The 25,150-nt window shown below is 42.4% G+C and overlaps 1 protein-coding gene across 4 annotated transcripts in view; it reads right to left on the reverse strand.

The window, feature by feature from the left end:
• ZNF423 (zinc finger protein 423) overlaps positions 1–25,150 on the reverse strand; it is a 920,137-nt gene that overhangs the window by 868,663 nt on the left and 26,324 nt on the right. For all 4 annotated transcript variants that reach the window (XR_007890535.1, XR_007890534.1, XM_051629048.1 and 1 more), the window contains exon 2: positions 9,984–10,043. Coding sequence is in view for 2 of the 4 variants with exons in the window: in XM_051629048.1 (XP_051485008.1) it covers positions 9,984–10,043 (60 nt within the window). In the remaining 2 variants the exon portion in view is untranslated. The remainder of the gene's footprint in view (positions 1–9,983; positions 10,044–25,150) is intronic.

Genomic DNA, 25,150 nt, shown 5'->3' on the forward strand with positions numbered 1-25,150 from the left:
GAACTTCCTGTATCTAGAAAACTGCATGAGGAAAATACATTGCACAAATTCATGTCAAATGCATCAAAGCTTCCAACAACAGTGGTTATTTTCAGCCACATTACCATTCTGCTGCTTAAATATCACTAAGCTGAAGAAGTCCTTCTTTGTCAGTGGGCTAACTGCCAACTCATCCTCCAGGAAACACCAAGCTAAAACACGTACGTCTAAATCCACACATTGTTCAGCAGCACTCAGAGTACTGTCATTCTGACTTCTATGTTTACATTTTTATTGCTAATTGATTTACCCCTTCTGAAGGAGATGCCTTGAAAAGGAGGCGTCCCTTTCCTTCTCCCCTTACCCCCGTGCTCCAGCTTCATTACAACCCCAGCACTGTTGCCAAAATGAGATATTGCCTCATTTTTGGTACCGTGCCCTTGAAGGCATCTTATTAGAAAAGACCATTTCTTAATTAACATTTTTGATCTTTAATCTATTACACATCCCTTTAATCCCACATGGAGAAGCTTTTGGCCCACTTCCGCGGCGTGGCGGTGGGAGGCAATAGGCTGGCAATTTGTGCTGAGGGCTCTCTCCCAGCTGGGCTCCAGCACGGGCAGCTGCAGGGCTGGCTGTGCTCTTGCTGGTCAGCAGCAGACATTCCAATTTATTATTTTATTACATATTTTCTTTTTAATAAAGACTTGAGAGAACCACCGCTCAGAGTTGAAGACAACAGGCAGAATGGCAAGCTTGTGGATGAGATCAAACTTCAGCAAGAGGCTGCTGAGCTCTTAAAATAACCAGGAAAACACTAAGTGAGAGATTTAGTGGATCACCAACACGTGAAATTGTTAAGACAAGTACAATGTTAAGTCCCTTACATCATTTTACTTACAAATAATTACAGCAATTACAATGTGCTAACTGGCAATTAACATTACAGGCTTCACAACTCACTAGAATTTTTTAAAACATGCTGTGGCCATATGTAAATTGTCTCTTTGGTACTTCTGATTTGGTGGCTGTATGAGCTAATGGCTACACATTAGCTCAGCACATCTCAGAACAGATTTGTCCACATGCCAGATAATTTAATTAGAAGCTTGATCTTGTCAGAGACAGTGTTTCCAAGCAAAGTGTGTGGGTTTTTTTTTCCTCTCTCTTTAGTGTTTTGTGACTGTGCAATAATTTCTACTAATGGACACTGAAGCCATCCAGGGGAAAAAGTAGGCAGGGCTAGTAGAACACACAAACAGGCAGGCACTTCAGTCCCAAGTGTGCTGAATTAAAAAATACGTAGAGCAAAATGCATTGAGCACCTTTCCCATGTGCACCCCAATCTATTGCCAGGTCTCTGCACACATCTATTAAATCTTTGTGTTGTTACTCAGCCCCAAAAAAGATAAAGGTCACTCATCTCCAAGTGAGAGCCATAGGGTATCTCAAATCTCATTATAAATGGTCCCATTTAACAGTTTTCTCATTTGAATTTAGACACAACAAATACAAGATTATGAGATGAGCTCAGTTTATTTTGACAATAACATCATAGTTCCTTGTAGTGAGACCAGAAAAATGAGACAAATACAAATGTATCTTCTGTTATGGAAAATTTTAGGCTACACTAACTTTAAAAAAAAAATCAATCTTTTTTTTTCCATGAGTATTTGGCCCTTAAGTTCTGTTTCCTACACATTCTTATGCTACAGTAAACATAGTTGTACTCTTGGTCTACAGTAAATTGAACAGCTTAACCAGTTGACAGTTTAACCAAAAATACGGCAGTAACGGTTCCAGAAAGCTTTACAAGTCAGGTCAATGTTGAGTAAGACCCACTAGAGGTCCCTTACAACCCAAATGATTCTAGTTTCCTGTATTGAATAAGCAAAGATTATTTGGGCAAAACAAATTTCATGCATCTTTTCACTGCAGAATTTCATATCCATGTCCTTACTCAGCCCAGTAAACAAAGCAGTGGAGCTTGTTTATTCCATTTGTCTTTATTCTTTTACAACCTTGTTTATAAAACTCCCCTCTCATGACTGGCACAATTAGGTTTTTTCTCAAGAAGAATGATTACTGGGGATCCACCTCTGTGGAATTATTTATTATTGATTCTTCTCATTTAAGCAACAGGCCAATGTAACACATTCTGTTATTCCTGTTGTACAATTATTCAGGCTGGGAGCTTTCATCTACCAGTTACAACTGCCATGTGTAAACTAGCTAAAGGAGCACAGATGTTTCTGTGAAAATCAAATAAATTGTCCACCACAAGATTTCCCTTCATCTCTTCATCTCATTTCACAAAGGTAGAATCCATTGCAGTCATTTCCTATAGTGGCATGGTCTCAGCTTCCCTTCCTCCTACCAGCCAACCAAAGCAGACGTGGTAAAACAAAGCCACTGACCTGCAGAAACAACTCAAAGCAAGATAGGCTGGCAAGTGCCCATCAGTGCTGAAGCCAGAGCCCTCTGGGAAGGTCAACCTGCAGCATGGTGCACACTGCATAGTGCTGAGACAAAGGAATATAGACACAGGGCACAAAGAAGAGTTTCTACTAAGTTGGGAGACTTAATTAGCAGCCATAAAGCATTTTGAGATCTTACATAAAAACACTTACTGAAATAAGTCCTAGAAAGCACAGTTTGCCTGACCAGTCTGCTTCCATCCTCAAATCTGCAGATTAGCCAATCCAGAACATGGCAGAACTGGATAAATTAGAGATGAGAATGAATGACAGGGTGATCTCATCCATCCCTCTGCTAACATAAGACTATTTCTACAACATATTTTCAAGCACTTTGTCCAGTTCACTTTGAAAATTACTGAAGTGATGGAGATAATACCAGAGTCTTTTAGATTCCACTACGGGCAAATGTTTCCTGATACTCAGCCTAGCATCTCCTTTGCTTTACTTTAGCCCTTTACTGCTAGTTACACCCCTGAAGGCCATTGTAAACAATAGATATAATTTTCATCTGAAACCACACAAAATGCTCATCTAATCACAGCCTTTTCCTTGGGCAGCAAAAGAAGACAAAGTAACATCACTGGAAAGAAGCACAGGAAGGGAGAGCAGGAGTGTGAAGATGGGAAGGTCCTGTTCTATTCCTTGATCCTCTCCAGCACCCCTCCAGCTCAGTGCCAGCATCCTGCAGCAAGATGTTCAGACCTGCATGAGACCTAAACAAAAGCAAGGGTTGGAGAGCCAGGAAGGCTGCACCTCAGGGTTCACTCACAAAGGTGAGTGACTTCTGCCAGTGTAAGGAAACAGAACACATTTTTACAGTCGCCCAGCAGATAATGTGTCAACAGACACACCTTTGAATAAAAAGCAGATTTGTCACAGGGGAAAAAAAAAACCACTGCTGACAAGATGGGGTGCATGACCCCATGGAGGCTGTCACCTGCCAGTTCTGATGCACTGCCAGCATCCCAGCACACAGCAGTCCAGAGCCCCTCACCAGCACAGCCAAGCTGGGGATGAGATCCCACAGCCTGCAGAAATTCTCCTCTTTATGGATATTGCTTGTAACAATTTAGGAGGGACCAGCTCTAGATACTGTGAAGCTCAGCGCCACCAGCATCACACCACAATGCATCATGCTTCCTCAGCTTCTCTTAAGCAGAGGAACTTCCAGCAGATACTGTCTTTAAAAGGCCTGGAAACAGGCAGATGAAAGGGTTGGTGGTGAGCACAATAGGTCACTTTGAAATGAGCTTTCTTTCCTCACCTCTCTTACCACAGAAGTTCATTCTCCTCCTCTGTGCTACCACTATAATTTTCCCAATTAACAGTTTTAACAATATTTTCTAGGAAATGCCATGATGCACAGGTGTGTGCTTCTAATTTAAATACTGACACCCGTGCTGTGTTCACATCTGAATATCACTCCCCTTCTTGCCAGAGATCCCTCCCCAAACACGAGAGGAGCACCCACAGCGCCGCGCAGCCAAAGGTGCCTGGGCAGATCGATGGGCAGCTGCTGCGCCGCACCACACGCCATCTCCATTGTTATACTTCTCCTTGCCCTCAACGTGCTACAGCCACAGGATGTTGGTCAGACCTTGGTGACCCCCAGGAGCCCCCTGTGACACCAGCCAACAGCTTCCTCCAGCAGCACCACGCCCTCCTTCTCACCAGCCCCAGAACTCTGGGAGCAGAGATGTGCTCCCAGGAAGCCCGTGTACCTGCAGACAAAGGGTTGTGCTGTCATCCTGCAAGGGTTTAGAATTACTCATTATTTCTTCTTTTATCACCTCAGCTCCAAAAAAATCTGTCTTGGATATTCACTCACCACCACATTATCTGAGCATCATGTACTTTATATCACTTTACCTTCTGTTTGGAAAATGCTATCAAATTTTTTTTTTAAAGTTAGCACTTACAAGTAAACAGTTGACATTTAAAATGGAATTTTATAATTAGGAAAGATTATTAGTATCTTTCTCTTCTGAAAGACACAACTATGTCACATCATAAAAACCTACTACTAAGGAAAATATAAGTTCAATAATGAGGAATACAGCAAATCTCCCTAGCTTTATTATTAGTTTGCATTTATTTGGGCTTTGGCTTCTTCCAAAGCAGATATTTAAAATTTTGAGAACCTCAGACCAAACTGACTGGGCCACACGCTGTGGACCCATGCAGACACAAGGATGCTGCTTTTAAAAGCAACGTAAGAAGGCCTACCAGTTGAGATCAAGCATTTCATAGTATATTGAAAAACATTCAACTAAGAAAGTTATCAAAGTCTTATGTTCTTTGCTAAGTTCAAATGTTTATTCCTTTGGAAATAAATGTTCTGACTGTAGTCAGAATTTTCTTATACTCATTTACTAATGAAATAAGCTTTTAGAAGACACCTGAGCTTGTGAAGACACTCAAGATGGGTAATTTCAGAGTACTTGTAGGAAAACAGGACCCTAATGCCCACTGAATCGCAAGCCATCTTTTCAGTTCTCTGCAGCAGAGATTCCACAATTTCATTTTCAAAGTGTTTGAGAGAAGGGTTTTTTCAGTATTCTGCCATTTAGAAGTTAAGACATAACACAATACATGTAGAAACAGAAATAAAAGAGCTTGGCATCTATGGGAGGGCAGTATCTCTCATCCGGACCTTCCTGACTTATTCCTGACACAGTCTGTGCTCAGTGGGTTGTGCAACTGGAGCAGGACAAGCAGGAGTTCTGTGGGAGCTGCCAGGGTCAGAGAGCAGGGACAGCCCTGGGTCCTGTGAGACCACAGGGGATGGGGTCTTGTGAAGATGGTGGCCTTGGTGGGCACCGTGCAGTGGATTGTGCAGAGACATCCAAGCCCAGCATGCTAGAGGAAGGCTGAGGGGACACCAAACTTCATGTGGCCACAAGGAGCCTCCAAAATGAGAAAGATGAGCAAGGAGAACACATTTTCTGTAGTTGATCAGAACAAACAGACAAGGGGAAAAAAGTTAATGCAAGAATCCTTGCAGGGGCAAATCTCTGCTTACTTCATGAGCCTCCAGATTTCTCATGTTTTGCTCCTTTAGCAGCCAAAATTAAACCCAACCCCACAAAACAGCAAGAGAACGGAAATGCTCAGTGTCTGGGGATTGGGACAGCAGCAGTGCTGTGATCAAAAGATGGATGGTGGAGGAGAGCACAGGGAACAGCCAGGAGGGAAAAGGCAGGGAGAGCCCCAAGCAGCAGAGATGGCATTAAAAACACCCTGTATGAGCAAAAATAGGTCTCCAAACTGCATAAAGATCTTCCTTCTCTGATGATACCAAGTGAAAATTGTGATTTAAATAGCTTGGAGATGCCATGCAAAGCTGACAAGAGGAGGGAAAAGGAGTTACCATTTGGTGGTTTTCTTTTATTTTGTGGTGCATTTCTCAAAAGCTGCTGCTTCCCCTTTTTTTTCCTCCTTAAAGGAGAGAAACTTAAAAAGAAATTGTAGAAGGCAATTAAAAATCTATAGTGCTCTGCATAAAACAAGCATGTGGGAGAGCTGTTAAAGGCAAAACATGAAATGCATGCATCCTAAAATGTTGTGAGGTTCTACTTTTTTTTCCATGCTGTGCTTTGCTAACACATCCCTTGCAGGGGTGCCCAGCTGCTGCAACGAGCTCGGTGGCAGGGACAGGGATCACAGAGCTAACAGGGAAAAGGGGAAACACCAACCTATAATTTATTTTAATGATTTCTGAAGTGTTATACTTGAATAATACTGATGTGTGCTAAAGGATGGCTGGGCATTGGAGAGGCCCTTCCAGTTGTGAATGTTGCAGAGATGCCCCCATGCTCTGCAAACACACATACACCAAGACAGAGCCAAGTGCCATTTCTCCCCAGCACTCAGGCTACAGGTCCATAGTTCCCCATTTCCCAAACTCTTGATCAGTATCACAACTCATACCTGCATACAAAAATAAGATACCTGTCAGTTCCCTACAAAACAGACATATACACAGAAAATAAATAAATCAGGCTTTTAGGTCTGTAGGCTCCTAAGGAAGAGGCAGAATCTGTTCTGTTTACCCCAGACAATTCAGCTGAGCTTCCCTCGGGCCTCACAGCCAGGCTAATGAGAAACTCCCTGGCAAGCCCCATGTAAAATGCTTTCATAGGTCTTTAAAATGCCTTAAATTCTCTATATATTTAGTAAGACATTTTACTTCTTTAAAACATCCCTTGCTGCTCCTCAAGATAATACTCTCATGATGCGTTACAACAGCAATGCAACATTGTAAAGCAATGTCCAGCCAGACAAAGACAGAATCTTTTTTTCTTCTTGGCTTTGAAGAAGCAGAAAACCCTTTTGCAAAACAAACCCAAGTGCCCTCCTGGCCCCCCAGCCCACCCTCTCCAAAAGTTCTGGAATAAGATGGACAGGCTTCAAGGGCTGAACATGCTGTCAAGAGGGAGAAGCAGGGGAAGGAGCACTTGGCTGCACTTTTCCATTGGGACAGAAAACATCTGTCTCCTACACAGCAAAATACTACTGACCTGCTATTTAACAGCAAGCTAAGACCTCAGATTCAGAGAGGAAAAGCTTTTCTTTTTACATTAAGGAAAAAATGTTTACAAGACCCAAAGAGGAAGGAAATTTGCTATATGCTCATTGTTCAGTGGGGCTAGTGGACATCCAGATTATTTACCCTGGCAGAAGGGCAGCCTCTGCTCCTTCTACGTTTTCCTGACTCTGTAAATCAAGTCATACAGCTTTTAAGCTGTAGTAAAAAAAAAAGTTGCAGAACTATTTGTAGTTTTATCTAAAGTACTTGAATACTGTGCATACTTGAGTACTGTGCAACTCCACCAAGGGTGGGACTCTTGCAAAGCATTTCACCTTTGCAGGTTTTATCTGGATTGAGCAGCTAAGCCTGAGCAGACAGGAACTTGTGCACATATCCTGCCATGGGAAAAGGATGGTGCTCTGTGGTCAGCTGTCACCAAACAGACACATTTGAGCACAGGATTCCTGTTGCCAAGGTGCCCACTGCCAATCTCCAGGAGCTGCACCAAGAAGCTCCCATGAGCACACACCTCCCCCAGCACAGGGCATGGTCAGGGATGTACAACCCCAGTGCTTGCATCACAACTTCAGTAGCAGAGAAGCCAGCCCACCATTGGAGGCCATGCCTGGACACCAACGTTTGACATGCCATGCCCTGCATCTACAAACACTTCTGCCTGACCCAGGAACAGACAGCTCTTAGAGCTACACGAACAACCCACCACCGCTGACTCAACTCATCCTCACAAAAAAAAAATTCCAGTCTACCTTCTATGGTTTGACACATGTAAGATATAGCAGCAAAAGCATCTCCTCTCCCCAAAGTTGCAATTATATGAAGACTTTGCTAGTACTAGGAAAAAAATTTTAAAGGACATTCTACCTGTTCTTCTTGTCCCCACACACTGCCCTACCCCCCAGCAGCTGTGCAGAGTGCCAACAGAATTTTTCAGAAGTCACTTTGTGTTTGCACACACAGAGATGTACAAACACACAGGAGAAAAAGGGAGAGAAATATGTTAATTTGAAACATCTGGCCAATGTTTCAGAGTTAACAAGTCCCGGGTTTGGCCTTTTGGTTTTTTCTTCTGTTGTCATTTTGGGCCAGGGAAGGAAGGGGCATGAAACAAGAAGTTGAAGCATGTTTTTTCACCCTTTATTGAAGTTCAACATCACACTACTGGAGCTAATGCAAACAGGAAGATCATAAAAGAACATAATGAAAGTCTCGTACACTGGGACTGAGGGACTGGTTTCAGTTACTGAATATAGCTTTGGAGGCACACCACACAAGAGCTAGTGACTCCATACAGCCACACCACGTACTATGGCTTTTTCAAGCTTTTCCTATGTAGTTTCTCTGCCATATTCCAGCCTGCAATCTGTTCCACACACCATGGCCTGTCTTGATAGGATACTGTATCGCATCTTTATACATGTGCAAGATTGACCTCTGTAGCTAGTAATTATATTGAGGGGAAAACATCCAATCAGCACACATTTTCCTTAGACTGCCATAAATCACACATACATTTATCCTACAACCACCATCTTGAATACGAGCTGTAATTATGGGAGTAAATGAAGAAAAATGGAGGAGATTCAACTAATTTTAGAAAAGCCTTTCACAGGCTGTCTTTTACTTACAGCACAGTCACCAACACCATCCAGAAATCCCAAATTAACTCCCGGTCTGCTCAGAGATGGTTTTTGGGTTTTTTGATGCTGTTTTGAACCTCAGCCTGTGTTACATTTACTACAATTCAAGACGTGTAATAGATAAGGCTGGTAACTCCGCTGCTGCTTGAGGAAGGTCAAGCAAGAGCTGGCGAGCGCTCTTTTCACGCGCCGTTAGCTCCAGGCACAAAGGGGCCTTCGACATCGCAGCTGGGGCTTTGCAGCAGCAGCAATATCTGCTATCAAAGACTAGTGAAAATAAAAGCTGCTCCAAACAGCTGTAGCACCCAGAGAAGATGCACCTAGCGCAACCAGGAGTGCAGTTGGTACAAAGTGAATGTCACCAAGTGCCACACAAAGGCAGTTCATGTCTTCAGGACTCACTAGATGCTGACTTCAGTAAGAAGTCTCCGGTGAGTCAGTCTCCCTGTGACTCTTAAAACCCCCAGGCAAGCCAGGAATGCAGCACAATTGTTAATTTTCATATTACTGCTCAGTTTCTGGGCTGTTTAAACATCTGTGCTGATCTAAGAGAATACCATCATGCAGTCCAGTACAAAGAGAGCACAGAAAGAGACTTCCATAAATTTTGAAGATATCATAGAGAGTAAAATATCTTTACACAGGACACAGTGACTGAAATGTGGCTAATTACTTGAACTAACAAACACATCTAATGTGTCTAATCTAGAACACAAACTAATCTAACATGTACCCTTGTGTTTGTTTTATCAATATATATTACACAACTACAGACAAACTTGCTTTATCCTGTTCAGTTTCTTGAGGCTCTTTTTATTCAAATGACCAATGTAACTCAGATGAAAATAGTTTAAGTGCTATTACTATCAAGCAGACCAAAATCTGGTTAAACTGTTAAATCTTTCTACCATGGCGATCTACCACTTTTATTCTCCAGCCCTGACAGTACTTTCCAATTTCCTCTGAGAGGAGAAATACACACATTCCAGTTGAGACTGAAGTATAAAATTCCTATTAAAGCAGCTTTTATATAATTAGATTGGAATGAATGTGCAATAGTGCCCATTGCAGAAAACTTCAAAGTGGTTATACTGGAGAAATCACAACCCGTTTCAGTGTGCCCACAAGAAGAAAGAATGGCTCTCCAGAGGATAAGAGTATATTAGTCTCTGTATGTAATAGATTTTATTGACCATATGGAACTGATATAAAAATTGTGTTGCAGTGGGTAGTCTTGGATTCGAGACAGGAATGTGACATACAAAATACAGTTTCTGTAAAAAGCCTGGCAGCTTTCTGGCAGTTTTTGCAATCAGAAGAACCTAAAATATTTACCTGATTGAGTCACTGATGAGTCCCAGGTCAAAGCAAAATCTGAAGATTCACCCTCTTCAACTGAAAAAGAACAAAAATAAGTTGTGATCACTAAACCAAACCAACTGGAAAGCAAAGCCATCAGGTCTGCTATGACATTAAGTATTAAAACAGACTTCTGCACTGGTGAAAAACAACTTACTGCTTTCTATAAAATAATTCATGAGGTAGAAATTTTCTAAAGAGAATTTTCCCTACATTTTAACTAAATGGGATTTATGTGAAATTTTAACAAGAGATTTGTACATCAATAGCTGTTAAGCATTCATATTTAAAGTTCTGTACATTCACATGTGCAAAATTGCCATTGCAAACAGAGGTGATTTTTTTAAATGTATGCGGTAACTGGTACTAGTAAAGAACTGCCTTACAAAGAGAAAATCGCCTCACTTCTGTCATCTTAATATACTAACATATTAGCCAAATTCAAAACTGAGTGATATTTTAAGTTTTTTGTAAGTCCCAAATTCATAAATACCATTATAACGTGCAACCATGTCCTGTAATAGGGTAGTCCTAAGTAGCTGCATTTAAGTCTTGCTGATGTGAAAGCTGTTCAAGCCAGGTGCTCAGCACATAAAAAGGCAACATATCTGTAACCTTCTGCCTGTTAAGAATTATGTCATTTGATTCTTACATTCTTAAAAATAATTAAGAGATCAACTGACAATGAGCGAAGCCTGATCCTGCTGTTACAGAAACCAGCAGCAGTTTTACTAATGTCAGGCTGGACATTTGAAAGTGGTAACTGCAGAAATTCTTTTTTAATTACAAAAGTTGACCATCTTAATCTGCCTGCTCTGTCACCGTGACACCAAATTTAAATCATGGGTCCTTATTTCCTGATGAAAAGGATTTATTCCATGTACTGAACAATCTCTAACCCTTTATGTAAATTATTTTGGATTAGAATACAAATTCTACATCATTCTGCAACTGAATTCCAAACCATATTGCAAAGCCAAAAGCACAGCCCCTGTTGGCCAGAACAGACCTGTATGCCCTGGAACCTGCTCCAATAATTATTCACATGGAGCCTTTACATTCTTATCACAAGATCCTTGATTTTTATGCTTTCCTACCCCTCCCTCCCCCCCCTCCCCCCTTTTTTTTAACCCAGTAAGGAAGTCTAGGATCCTGTAAGCTTAATACCATGTGATGACACCATTGACATCAAGCTGATAGGCAAGTACAAAGAAGATAGTTTACATAGGCCATGCCTTGACAAATTTTGATTTTACATTCAGACCAACAAACTCATACTCTGCAGAAGGGCATGGCTTCAGTCCCTTTAGTTTGCAAATTTATTAACAGAGGAACACAATTTGGCCACTTCTTGTGAAAAATCCTACTTGATACACAGCTGTACTTTTTCCAAAATGTCCATGTTAATATAAAGGCCATGTTACATAATACTAAATCCCAGAATGACAGAGAAAAAGAAAATCCCAAGCTATGAGCTCCTTGAAGCCACTATCAGTACCATTCCCTGACAGTGGCAGGGCAGGCTTGGCTCACACATGCTGATTCCTGAGGGCTCACCTACCCTTTTGTGTTCTCTAAACCATCATCTTGTTCACATTTTGACCCATCTCTTAATATAAAAACTCGGGATATAATTATCCTACACACAATTGTACTCTTACAAAAATAAGTCTCTTGTTTTAACATTAAAATCTACATAACTTCAGGAGGTTTTTGCCCCACAATTAAAAAAAAAGTTAAGTTAGCACTTCATGTACCTCACTCAAACCAGACGTGTTGAATGTTTTTGTTTATCCTTAACTACTTTTTGGTTGGCTTGCTTGCATAGTTTTTATAATACTACTTTAATGCTGGGGGGAGGGGGGGGTTATTTCTTTACATTTTACCTTAGAAAGTGGGTTGAAAAAAGTCTGTCTGCTAAAAACATAAATGCAATAAATTCAGTCCTACTCAAGTAGAAGTATACGAGATCAGCACTGGTCATTGGCAATTTTAGCCACACACTGCTTTTCATGTTGGTTAAACACTGGAGACTGCTCTAGTCCTTGAGCTGCTGTAGGGCAGCCAGCTTCAGCACGTAACAAAACTGCATTTTTTGGAATGCCTTAAATGAGGGCAAAGGTTTGAGTCAGCCTCTGTTGGCATTAATTTGCTTTGTTCCCTAGTGACTGAAAAGGGGACAGAGAACATATATGTGAAGACAGCACTTAAAATCACTTCATAATATTGCAGCCATGGTTTCAGGTTCACCCCCTCTATTTGCACAGACCCACCATGCAGCTGACAGTGCTGCACCTCCTTGTAAGGAGAAGGCTGGTGGGGTAGAGAAGAGCCTCTGGAGCTTAGACACAGAGGCATCTCCTTGCAGCTGCTGCTCACACCACTTTTCCCATTTTTTTTCTTTTCCTTTTTCTTTTTAAATATTTTTTTTAAGCAAACATCTTTCATAGGATTAACCATAAGAAAAATAACAGTCAAGCCCTCTCCAGGAGGTATTGCTGTATGGGAGTGTTTCTCTTGGGCAGCAGGACATGTCCCCTTGTACACCAAGCATGGGGCAGGAACACTGCCAGAGGGGAACCAGGACCTAATGCTGCTTGTCATGGTGCCAGCTGGGGGTGCCCAGACATCCAGGCAGGACATGCCCACGGAGAAAGGCCAGGCTGGTGCTGCTCAGGAGGACCCATGTTAAGTGGTTTCATGGAGCAGCATGGTCACAGCGATGGCCAGTCAGGAGCACAGACCCAAGTACTTGATCCTTGCCAGCCCACTCATCCACCTGCTACGCTAGGCAGTGGGCATAGAGAAACAAGGGGCAAAACAATGCCACTTCCCAAAGCAAAAGATCAGGGCTACACAGTGTAATTAAGAACCCACAGATGTTTGGAGGGGAAGGATGCCTGTGGAGGTGAAGCAAAAAATAAACAGATGATCAGGCTTTGTCACAGGCACCAAGTGTCATTTTAGGGAGACACTTAGCTCCACCATGCCTCTGCGCCCTCTCTATTAATGGGCATAATAGCAAGAATTGAGAGGCTCTCTCATGGCTGCCTTCATCTTCTGGATATCAGTTGTTACTTAAGAAGCTGGCATTTGAAGTAGTGTCACTGCTGGCTTTATCTCAGCCTCAGCAGTGAGCAGAAGACATAGGCCACAAAGGAAAAGATGATTGGTTCTTACTCCCAACTTCGGCAACCAAGCAGCTACAGCTAAAATGTGCCCTCCGTTGCACGCAGCTATCGTTGGACTCACCAAGAAGCAGGAAGAGCTCTCTGAGCTGATTGGAAACCAGACTGATCTCTGGAGACCTGAGTCCCAGAGACCTTCACCTGGGAACATACTCCCTGGGGGCTGTTTTATAGGGTGTGGCCAGCACCAGGGAGAGCAGAGTGGGTCCAGAACAGATTTGGCTGCTACAGCTAAGAAGGGATTTCCAGCTCTTGCTACTGTGAATCAAGTAAAAATAACCTTTCAACTGTAATATTAGCCAGGGAGTAATTTGCTTAAGTTGATTTTTCAGTTAAAGTTTCATTTTCTTAATATTTTCCTCATTATTCCTTGAAACGTACGTTGACTCAGGTAACCAATGTGCATTAAAGTTCACTTTGTGGATTCTAGTATTTTAGTAGTAATGGGCAAAAAAGCTGCTGAAGAGGTACAAAGCATTCAACTCAAATCACTTCCAAAACACATCACACAGTAAAATAACTTTTGTTTCACTAGCAAGAAAACATGCTTTCTGAGACATGTCAATCACAATCATAACCACTGAGGTTAAGGACTAGACACTTCCATCTGTGATAGTTGACTAGCATGGACTCATCATGTGTGACTCTAATGTGTGGACACATACAACCACATCAGTGATAACCAGGATGGGCAGAAACCACCCACATACCTGAAACACTCTGCAGCTTGGGAACAGCACAGGAAACAAAAGCACAGTTTAAGACAGAGCTGATATTTTATGGTTGCAACCACAGAAGTTGCTATGAAACTTCCTGTCTCTACCTGCTCTCTGTATCTGAACAATCATTTTTAAATGCTTTGGAAAAGCATATTTTCACTCCTTCAGTAACAGACAATACAGCACAAGGACTGTTGGGTCCCACTCTGCTCCATGTTCCATCAACAGAATAGCACACAAGGTGCAACAGTGCAAGAACAGAGAGTACACATCTCCCAGTGCCAAAATTCACTACACAGTTGATTTAGAAAAAAAGACAGGCAAGAAACAGTATCAAAGTCATGTACTAAACCTTGTTACCAGCACTTCTAGCACTAGATTTTTAAAGCATTACTTTTTTTCTTGTCTTTTGTAAATGGTCCACAGTATTTGCTTGCACACAGACAAAATTTAAAAAAAGACACTGTTTTAGCTGCATCCTTCAAGGTGTTTGTGAGACTTATAGGAAACCCACCAAGAACAAGCCTGCAACAACACCCATGCCCTTAAGTTAAATTTAAGGGCATGTATGAGGCTGAAATACTTCAGGAAGGCTCAGTTTGACTTGAAACTAACCTTGGTCTAGCAGTGCAACCTTGTCTGCTTCTACCCCCTGGTTCTGCCCCAGCACAGAAGGAATCGCTATTGTCACGCCTGTAGAAGACCTCTGTTCTGCTCCAACCAATTACGGGACCCGAAGGCAAAAGCCAGAACAAAGACAGGGGCAATACGAGGAGGAACTGTGGGCAATGGCAACATCACAACACAGCACTTGCACACGCCCCAAATATTTGCATTTTGCCTGCTTGTCTCAGATGTTCTCCAAGGATGCTTATTTAATTGCTAGGTCACAAGTGCTGCAGGCTCAAAAATTTCACAACTTTGTGCTCAGAGAAACTTCCAAAAGGATTCAGCATCCATTCCCCTAAGAACAAGAACATCTATTTATGGGGCTACCATTACCTGAACTCCATTCACAGTCACACTGCTTATTTAACACTTTATCACTCCCTGGAAAGAAGTTAACCTTATCAAAGTAAGACGCTTCTGAACCAAATGTTGATTTCTAGATGCAATCAAGCTTTACAAGTGAGGCACAGCCCCTCAGTAATTCAGATGGCATGTGTACGCTCCCTTATCCTATTACACAGACTTCAGGGACCACAAGGACCAGTTTAACACTTCCCGTAACACAAAAACTCCATAGCATCCTAACTAAAATGTCAGGAAGTATGACAGTTTGAGAAACTGCTGAGAAACGTGCAATCAAGTCCCCCAGCTGATGGGGGAACTTTCCTGAATCAAAGCTCTTACTAAGAGCTGCATTCAAGACCAGGGCCACTCCCTCACCCACAAGCAGCCTTTGAAAACACCACATACAGAACAGTTAGAGTGCAGAAAATGGGGGTGCTACCCCTTAGCTTGGAGGATTGTCAGATTGTGCTCATGACACACAAAACTTGGGAAATCTCCGTAATGCCTGTGTATTAGCTATAACGTACGTGTCACAGTTCACAGCTTTCCCTCTAGAGAAATACTCTAGCACCAATCTGCATTGTAAGCCTGTCACACAATAACCACATCTTTTCCCTGACCTAGCTTTAGGTATTTGCAAGAGCTCTGTGATCTTCAGGCTTCTTTGCTGCCTTTCAGGCCCACATCTCTGTGCTGTCCTACCCAGACGTTGCTCCATCCCTCCCATCACATAAAATTACATGCTCCCAAATCAGCACAGGACACAGAATAGCCCCATCCAAGTGCCATTCATCCGCCACGACTCATCCTGCAGCACTCTCAGCCTGCGATTTGACACAGCCCACTTAATCCTGCAAAATGCAGAGCAGCTTCCAGTTCCACAAAGTCAAAGGGAGCTCAGGATGCTCAAAACTTTGTGGACTGAGGATTGTAAATTAGCCAATTTCCAGCTGCTTGGCATGGCAGGAGCACAAAAGATGTTAACAATCTTTATACTTTAAATAGCCCGGTATTTTCTGCGCACATTTAGAGTCTGTCCTTTGGAGAGCTGCAGACAGGCTTGTTCTTCAATCCAAACAAGAAGCAAAGGCAGGATATCTCTGCTCACTCAGCCTACTGCCCACAGCTGTATGGTCTTGCACAGCACCAGAGGCTGCTACTAAAACTAGCAGTCATATACAGCATTAAAAAAAATTTGGAAATGGCTACTTTAATCAGAAGCCAGCTAGCCTCTTCTCTTCAGATTACCTCCCAGCAGGGTGTAAGGCTTCCCCTCTCTGCTGCTTAGATGTTCCCTGTTAGATTCTCCACCTCCTAATAGCTGGGAGACAAAAGTCCGCAAAACACAAAAATCTGCAGAAAGTAGCAATATGAAAAATGGTCACATTTGCTTTTCAAATGAAGTGCTGCTGCAGCAGAGCTGCAGCCCACTGCTTGACTGTGCAGCGTGGTGCTGAGCCAGCCCCAAGGAACTGGGCTGTTTGCATTTGTCAGGGGGCTTGGGCTTTCTTCCACCCATGTGCAGAGGGAAAGCTTCACATTCAGCAGGAAAATGGGAATTTTGTGGGGATTTGACAGTGTACTGAGAAGAGGTGCCTGTGAATGTCTCCTGATGCATTTACCATACCTTGCAGCTAAAAGGAAAGGGAAATCCCACTGGTGCCTCTGTTCAAGGAAGGGTACCTAGTGGAAGCAGCCAGGTGTGATTTATACCAGCCATTGGATTTACTCCCGTTGGAAAAATCTACTTGGCTAGAGGGCTGCTGCCAGGTCTCCCTGTGTTTACTAGATATTTTGCTTGTTTGCATGATCATTTCCATTTAGCTTTCGTAACTCTGCCATTTTTTTCCCAAGAGGTTGGTGGAAAGCAGCACTGGGACAGGAGGGCACCCCCAGAGAGGTGACAGCATACTCCTCACCCATGTCCTAGCCCCTGGAATCCCCTGTGGGAACAGTGTATGATCCTTCACAGCACACAAGGGCAGCTCCAGAGCTGCCTCCCTGCTCTCTCCCCAGTGCACGGCCGATTCAGCCATCAGTGGACCTCAGCCAGAAGGGTTTTTTCCACCTTAAATAGGGCCATTATATATTAGTCCTTTCATGGGACAGCAGGCCAGGGAAGAAGACAAGGGGCTTTACTGACATGGCTTATTTAGCTAGTCCAGAGCCTAAATGTGCACAAGTTCTCTCATCGCTTTTCTCCCAAGTCAGTAACAGGGCTTGGCAGTGACTGTGGGTTTTGCTGGCAAAGTCAGCCTTTTTGTGTGAGGAGGGAGGAGTGGGGAAACCCAGGCTGCTGTGCTCTCCAGGTCAGGGAAAAGAAAAAAAAAAGGGGAAAAAAAAAAGGGAAGAAGAAAAGAATGAGACAAATGGGACAGAATTACAAAGGCAAACTGAAAAAAGATACAACAGAAAACTATGCGAAGGTGATTAAGGAGACAAACAACAAAATAAGGTAGCACTAGCAGTTTTATGCAAAGGAGATCTAATTATGGGTGGCTAAATCCTCCAGGACATTAATATTCCATCATAATGTGTCTAGTTTCCTCCTTTCCAGACATGGCAGGGAGGAAATGAGAATCACTTAGATACACTGTTTAATGAGCAAATGATGGACGACCACCAAATACAGCCAGCCTGGTAAGTGTCCATTAGCTTAAACTCACACAGTAGATCCATGCACAGCTAACGGGCCTGCCCCTTCCAACGGATGGCAACACTTAATGTAAGTGCAACTAGAGAAAGGGATCATTGTAAATAAAAATCTCATTTCTGTAAGATGAGAAAGACCATAGGACATACATAACAGCTAATCACAGCCCTGCCCACGGACCACACACCTGACTCGCAAGCCAGAGCATATTTATTCCCAGTGCTCATATTTAGTTTTTGTGTTTCTAATTCACAGACTCCACTGGAGACAGATATTTTCCATCAAAATCTATTATGTAAATAAATAGGAGTGTATGGTGTAATAAAATGCAGCCAATGTTTCAGGTTGCTCTCAAGATCAACATCTTGTAAGTGCAATACATTAAGCTTATAGTCCTTCAGACTGGGCCTGCAGACACCTCATTTCCATACTTTATAGATTTGGAATCAATACTATTACTGGTAGTTCTTACACCTTGTCACTGAAGGGTAATCCCCAGAGGGCAGGGTGGGTTTTTTTCCTTTTAATTGCAATACATGGTATTTAATCTGTGAAATGTTCAGGAATTTAGGTTGCCCTTGAAGAGGCACCTGGCCAAGGAGCTCCCTGCCCTGTGCTATGCACAAGACCCACAGCAGTAGTGCCTCAGCCCCACAAAAAAAAATATTCACAGCAAGCTGGTACAAAACTGTCCCAGCAACGGCTGGCATGGGGAACAACGAATTTTAGGTTTCCCATTTTTCATCAGGAAGCACTGTCCCTGCTGCTCTGCCACAGGGAAACACAGTCCCCTTTGCTGGGGGTGCTGCCAGTCCCTCCTCTGCCCTGCAGTGCACTGTGACACATCCCTGCATCTGCAGTGCAGGGGACCTGTATCTAGTGCCTCCCCACCCACCTCCTGCTTTTGTGGACCAAAATCTTTCAATATTGGTTGTATCAAACTGTTGCTTCCACCTCCAAAATGCAGGAAGGGGGCTAGAGTTGACAGTTCTGTTTTTCCTGCCTGGAGTTTGCCTGGCCAAGTGACAGTTGGGACCACACCCCATGGACCCATCCCACCAATGGCCCATCTGTGCTGGCACAAAGCTCCCACTGTTGTGCTGCACTCTCACATTGTCTGCAAAAAGCTCCAGTGGAAATGGATGGGATCACCCAGGGGCCCTACCCTCACCTGCTCCAACCCACACCCTCCCAGCTCCAGTGAAGTGACATCACAGGCATGAGGCAGAAAGCAGAGAGGTGGGGAGGGAAGTGGAGATGCAGGAGAATGCAGGGAGCAGGGTGGCCAGCTCCTGCCAACAGGGATAAGGGATGGCAAGCTCCAGCTGGCTGTGAGTACACACCTCCCTGCATTATTATATGCATTTCTAAGGCAACTGTCACCATAGTGTCTGCACCTTCTTTCAAAAATAGATCTACTACAAGTAAACAGGCACTTTAAAGCTCAAGTGAAACAAAGCAGGTGAATCTAGCATTCCCCATGTTGCTCATAAAATTGTCTATTTTCCTTCAGTAACTAAGAGTTTAAACATTCTTGCTCCATCTGGAGCTCTGGTGAATGACAAACATCTATGTGTGGAAACCCTAACAAACCAATACCAGGAAAGTAGAGAAAGGGGGTATTAAGAAACCTACTCAACTCTCAGCCAGAACTTTGGTTCTTGTTGGTCAAATTTTAAGTTGCAAAACAATCACTTGCTCTGCTAAAATGCCAAAAGCAGGTTGAAGCTACCCAAAGACAAAACAATGCACGAGATCCGTGAAAATTGACAGAGGTGGGTCAGCAAGTACAGAGACCAAGCTGCTACTCAAATACTTGCAATTTCTTACACCTTCCTATAAACTTTGGGTGTGTAAGTTTTGCCTGTGGCTAGTACTAGTGTCCCTGCTACCACTTCATGCACTTCTGAGCACAGATACCTGGTGAGTGAAGATACACGTCAGGTATCACCTCAGACAGTATCTGCAAACACATGGAATTTGGGGCTCTGCACCTGAAAGCAGCAGACCTGATGGTTGCAGTTGGCAAAGACAAGGTGCATATCCCTCCAGTGCAGCTGTAGGGATGGTTAAGGCCAAAGAGATGTCAGAAAGACCTTAGTTGAATCCTTAACATAGAGAAGTGGCTACACTGAAGTTTCAGAATGAGACTAAAGCAGCATGAAGTTCAAAGAGTGGGCTTTGTACAGAGGATGCAGGATCTCACCACATCAGACTTATTACATGCTTTGCTTTTCCAGGGTGAGAAAGGGAAAAAAACAAAAACCAAGAAAGAGCACTATTTTTTTGTTAGGGCTATAAAGTTTCTCTATAAGCAGGACACCTAATAAAATAATTTACATGTGCTGGCTCTGTCTTGAGGCAGCTAATTACAATGCTAAAGGTTAACATCTAACACAGATTAGTGACACAAAGAGAAGGGGATATTCTGAAATTAATTTACGTGAACTTTTGTAAGGAAACAGGAACCAAAACAGGGAAGAACAGAAGTAGACAACTAGGATCTTCAGATGGGCAGTGGGACCATAACTCCTCATACCATCTCTTACTCTGGTAAAGCATGGAAAAAGACTTACATGCACCAGCAAAATTAGTACATCCTACCTTGGGCTGCAGTCTGCTCCCCATTGCTACTAAAGGACATCACCCTTCTCAGTACTGTGTTCTGCAAACTTCAGAAAAAACCAAACCCTGTTCTGTGTCACACCTGCTATGGTCAGACAAAGAGTCATATCCCTCCAAACCCCCCTGCCATGGACAACAAATAGTCTTTTCCTTCCCTTTGGCAAGGAGTTGCTGTCAAGATACAATACTCTACAGCTCAGCTCATCACTGTCTGTCAACCCCAACTTCACCGCAATTTTCCCACCATAGATTTCATCCAGACCCAACAGAAGCAGATGCAATATCTCCCGTTTCATGTGGATCAGGAATATTATTGTCTGACTCTGTCCCAAGATGTCCCAGGCAGCAGAGGGACCCCAATTTTCAGACTTGGCTCAAGGTAGAGACTTTGATGCCCATGAAAACTTTACACGTGCAAATGTGATAAGAATAGAAAATTACTGAAACAGCAGCAATTACTTCAAAGGTCACTGATGAAATGGTAAAGCACACAGTAACTCTACTCTTACACATGTTTCAGTCTTACTTTGTAATTCTTCCAAGTAGATTTTACCATATTATGCCTAAAACCCTGGTCCCTGCTGCAGCGAGCTCCAGCAGGATCAGAGCTGCTGTACCAAACACTTTGTTTAGCATCACTCTCCCCCCACAAATACTCCATTCAGCACCCAGGGCTATTAATCACAGCTTAAAAAAAAATATTTGGCCAGATTTCTACACCTCAGCCTAGAAAAAATACTTTTTTTTCAGCTAATCCTTCAAACTTGGATATTTTTTCACTGATGAGCTATGCTTGCAGTGTAGGTAGCATGGGAAAAGGAAAAGAGAGGAGGCTTTTCCTGACCAGCAATTTTAACTGGAGCTATGAGGGCCTGGAAAAACCCATCTGGTGAGTGGAGTTATTTCCCCCTTCCTCTTTGATGCTGGTCCCAACCATAAAGACCTAAATTTCCAAAAGCATAAATACACCAGGCTGTCAGTGCCCCCACTTTGCTGGCTCATGGGGCTGAACAAGGAGGGCTTCAGCTTTCCAGAGTGAGCCCGGGACTGAGGGCCAGCAGTAGGAGTTTGTTTCTTGAGCAAATAGCAGCTGGGGTGCCTTTGTGCATGCAAGTGTGTGTGTGTGTGCGGTAATACTCCCCAGGCTCGCTCATTTTAATGGTGCTTTCTCCCCAGATGAAAATATACATATTTTTATGAAGAAAAAAAAGTGCAAAGTATAAATTTGCATCTATGATAATTTCTGGTTCATAAATTGTACCTTAATAAAACAATATACTCTTCTGTACTGCCTCTTAAATACTAACAGGAAAGTCTGTCTTATTTGTATGCAAACCTAAATATTTTGATGAGGGAACACATAAATAGTGTAATATAAATACTGTGAAGTAAAATAGAAGGCTAAATACAAGCAGGTGTAAAGCTAATACATTGAGAATCCAGCACCTCATCCTGCCTCCTTTGCCACAAGAAGAGTTTCTTCAGACACAGAATGACCCATGTGGACAGGTGTTCCACACCCTTTGGGTGTAGATGACCCACACTTTCCTACTGCTTAATTTTATTGTGTAGGTCAAGGAAAATTCTCCAGCTGAGATTCTTCCTACTAAAAAGACAGGCTGTGCTGGCTACATTGAAGGTAAATTACAATGAGGAAGAGAAAGTTCTATGTATCACATCTGTAATGTCAAATTTCATTTCCAGAAAAATCAACTCAGACACCATAAAGTGAGAATGAATATTCTTTATGACCTCTTAACAACCTGTCCTTAGTGCTAACATACCATAAATACTTATACATGTAGTTTATTTTGAACAAGAGTAAAAGGGGAACAGTTCCTACTGAAAATTGGCACATGTACAAAGAAAGGGGGAAAGCTTGCTTTTAAAACTTTATCCCAAAGCCTACTTTTTTTATTCCTATTAAACATACAACCTTTCCAATGAAATGAAACTTAGTTTCCAAATATTTTATTTTTCTGAATGGATTTCCCCAGTGTAACAGTAATATTTTTACAGTTAAAAGACCCACTGATTAAATCAGTGCGATTTGTGTATTTAGAAAATTCATTAGAGCAGACATTGCCTAACGTTTTTAGATTTATTTATTTATTCAGTTAGCCTAATTTGGGTACACTACTTCAAAAGAACGCTTAGAGCTTCCCAGTTCCTCAGTCACTCACTAATAACATCTAATAATTAATAAAGACATGTAAATTCTTAACTCCCAGAACTATTCCAAACTTACTATCTGTACGCTTCATGGCATGTCTCACTTATAGATATCTGCATTACTTTGTTTCATAAAATGCTGAAGGGACACGTACTTATCTTGCTCTCCACCAAGAGTGAATATTCAGGCATGCTGCAACCAAAGCAAAACGAAATTGAAGCCTGAGCAAACCCGTAGAGTTTTCCAGGCAACCATGGAGGCTTTTAGCTGGTATCACTGTACAGTTGAGTCCCTTCTGCAAATGCACGCATGCTTGTGTAAATGCACCCCTCTATGGGGGATGTGCACTTTTTCAGCAACTGCACAAAAATGCAAGCACGGTGTCAGGTGAGTACGTCAGGATAGTCTCATTAGCACTAATTTTTGCAAGTATTTGGGAGCCAGGAGGAAATGAACCAGCCAAATACGTAGCTGTGACACAGTAAGCAAAGGCCCAATTTAAGAGCAAATGTAATGCTTGTGACAGCGACCCCAAAAGTATCCATAGAAACAAAGAGGGCAGAAGGGAACACCCCCATCTTCCTTTGTAAGGCCACCAGCTGCTTTTCCCTCTGCCTCCAGAGCTGTTAAAATTCCTGTTCTATGGGCAGAGACAGCAGAGAATTACATCAGCTCAAACCATCTTTACTAGGAGGAAAATTATATTGTGTCTGCTCCTCTCTGACAAGTGTTCCTGTCAGGGCTTTGTGTTCTGCACCATTTCCTTGTCATATTTATTTGCTTGTTTTGATTTCTGGTCTTCTGTCCAGAGGAAGAATGCCAGAACCTTAAGTCCCGTCTCCTACAAGTCCTGCTAAGCCTGGGAAACAGGGAGAGGGGGATTTCCACACGTGGCCAGTATGTTGACAGACGTTTACTTAAATAAAACTTTCATTTAAAAGCTTGTATTTAAATTTCAGTGGACTAAATGAACACAGCTTGAAAGAAGAATGAAAATAGCCCCACCTTGCTAAATAAAAGGTACCACAGTAGGAATTATGAAATTACATTCAGAAATAACTTCCCACATCAGAACCATACACAGATGCAAGGTTATTCATACACAGACAACTTCTTATAGTCTGCTAATCTCTTCCTCAAAGAGAAACTGAGACAGAAATTGCACAAAAGCACTTACCTTTCCAAACAAAGAACTGTCTTCCAAACTAACCACTATAAAAAAGGCTGGGATAATTAATTTACACTCGAAGCAAATAGGGTTACTTTGCTGAACTGATGGTTTTTTTCCCCACTCAAATTTCCTGCAGAGCCAGTGGGTCAAAGCAGAGATGCTCTAAAATGTTTTATGAGATCTGAACACCTTTTCTATGCACACTTGCTTTTTTCCCCCATTAACAAGATTCTGCTGATGATTTCCTGATAGAGTTACATAATCTTATGGAAATCCTGCAGTAAATCAAAATTGTGTGCTTGGTCCATGCTTACTCATGCTTCACAATGTGTGTGCTTTGGCCATGCAGGCAACAGAACAGAAACGACCCCAAGTCACACTGACAAATGAACTGTCTAAGCAGCAATACAGTAGAGAAGGGGGTTGACTGCCAGCATCCTTCCTGGATGAGTTACCAACACTACAGTGTTCTGGGAAACCCTGAGTTTGTGTTAGTGCTGACTGGTTTCAAGGATGGGCTGTTACAGTCTTATGTTGCTCAAAACTTTCTATTGATCAGAAAGCCAACCCTGTAACTGGTAAAGGCACAGACATCCTTTCTCCTCCATCATGCAAGCTATTTGTCAAAAAATGTGAAAGCATTCTTTTAAGGTTTTGTGATAGTCTGCATCTGCCAAGTGGCAGACACAAAAGTTTCTTCTAAACACATGCAATGATGATCATAGTTCTATTGTAGTCACTGGTTAGTGCTGGTACCTCTTGGGTGAGCTCTTTGCCACAGCTTTACTTACTGCATTGGCTCTGAGTGGACAACCACAAGTATCCCTCACAGTCTGAAGGTCTCCACCTTCCAGACAACTAAATCCATCTCTCTGGTTCAAATTCAGGGGAAGCCAGCATATTCTTCCACATCTTTTCAGAAAAACTGTGATTATTTTGCTTCTAATATGAGCAATTAGCCACTTCTCCCTTCAACAGCCTTACACCAAGGTTGTCCATGTCAGTACTTCTGATTGCTCACACCAGTAAGAGCCACCATGTCTGCTCACCAACAGCTCCAACATATGAAAGACTTCAAAGCTTCAGACCTCAAGGTACTTCATGTTATAAAGCATCTTTAGTCCTACATTAAAATCAGGTTTTTTGGGTTTTTCTGCTAAGAGAGTTACTAACCAGCTATCAAAAATAAGACACAGGTGGTTCCACCTGAAGCAGGAACCACAGCAAATATTGTGCTCAAGCCTGGACCTTTTTGTTCATCTTCCCAGAGTGCAGAACAGCCAGAGGAGCTGACACTTGCTCTAATGCCTTAAGAAAAATAATATCCTGCTCTTTTAAAAGCATGATCCACAGACATTAATTTAAAAAAAAAATTGAATATACTTGTGTTTTAAATGTGTTGGCTCACCATTGAATTATTTTTTTTTCCACATCTGTGTTTATATGAATGATGCTGTTCAAAACCACAAATCAGTCTCCTAAAATACCACAATTCTACCCACTCAGCTGAACCCAGAGACTGTTTTAAACAGTGTGCTTCTGGGCTATTGGAGTCGGTGGAATTTGGAGCAAAGCCTTCTCTTCTAACCAGACTCATCAC

This window comes from Apus apus, chromosome 11, assembly GCF_020740795.1.
Source record: "Apus apus isolate bApuApu2 chromosome 11, bApuApu2.pri.cur, whole genome shotgun sequence".
In the NCBI taxonomy this organism is placed as follows: Eukaryota; Metazoa; Chordata; class Aves; order Apodiformes; family Apodidae; genus Apus; species Apus apus.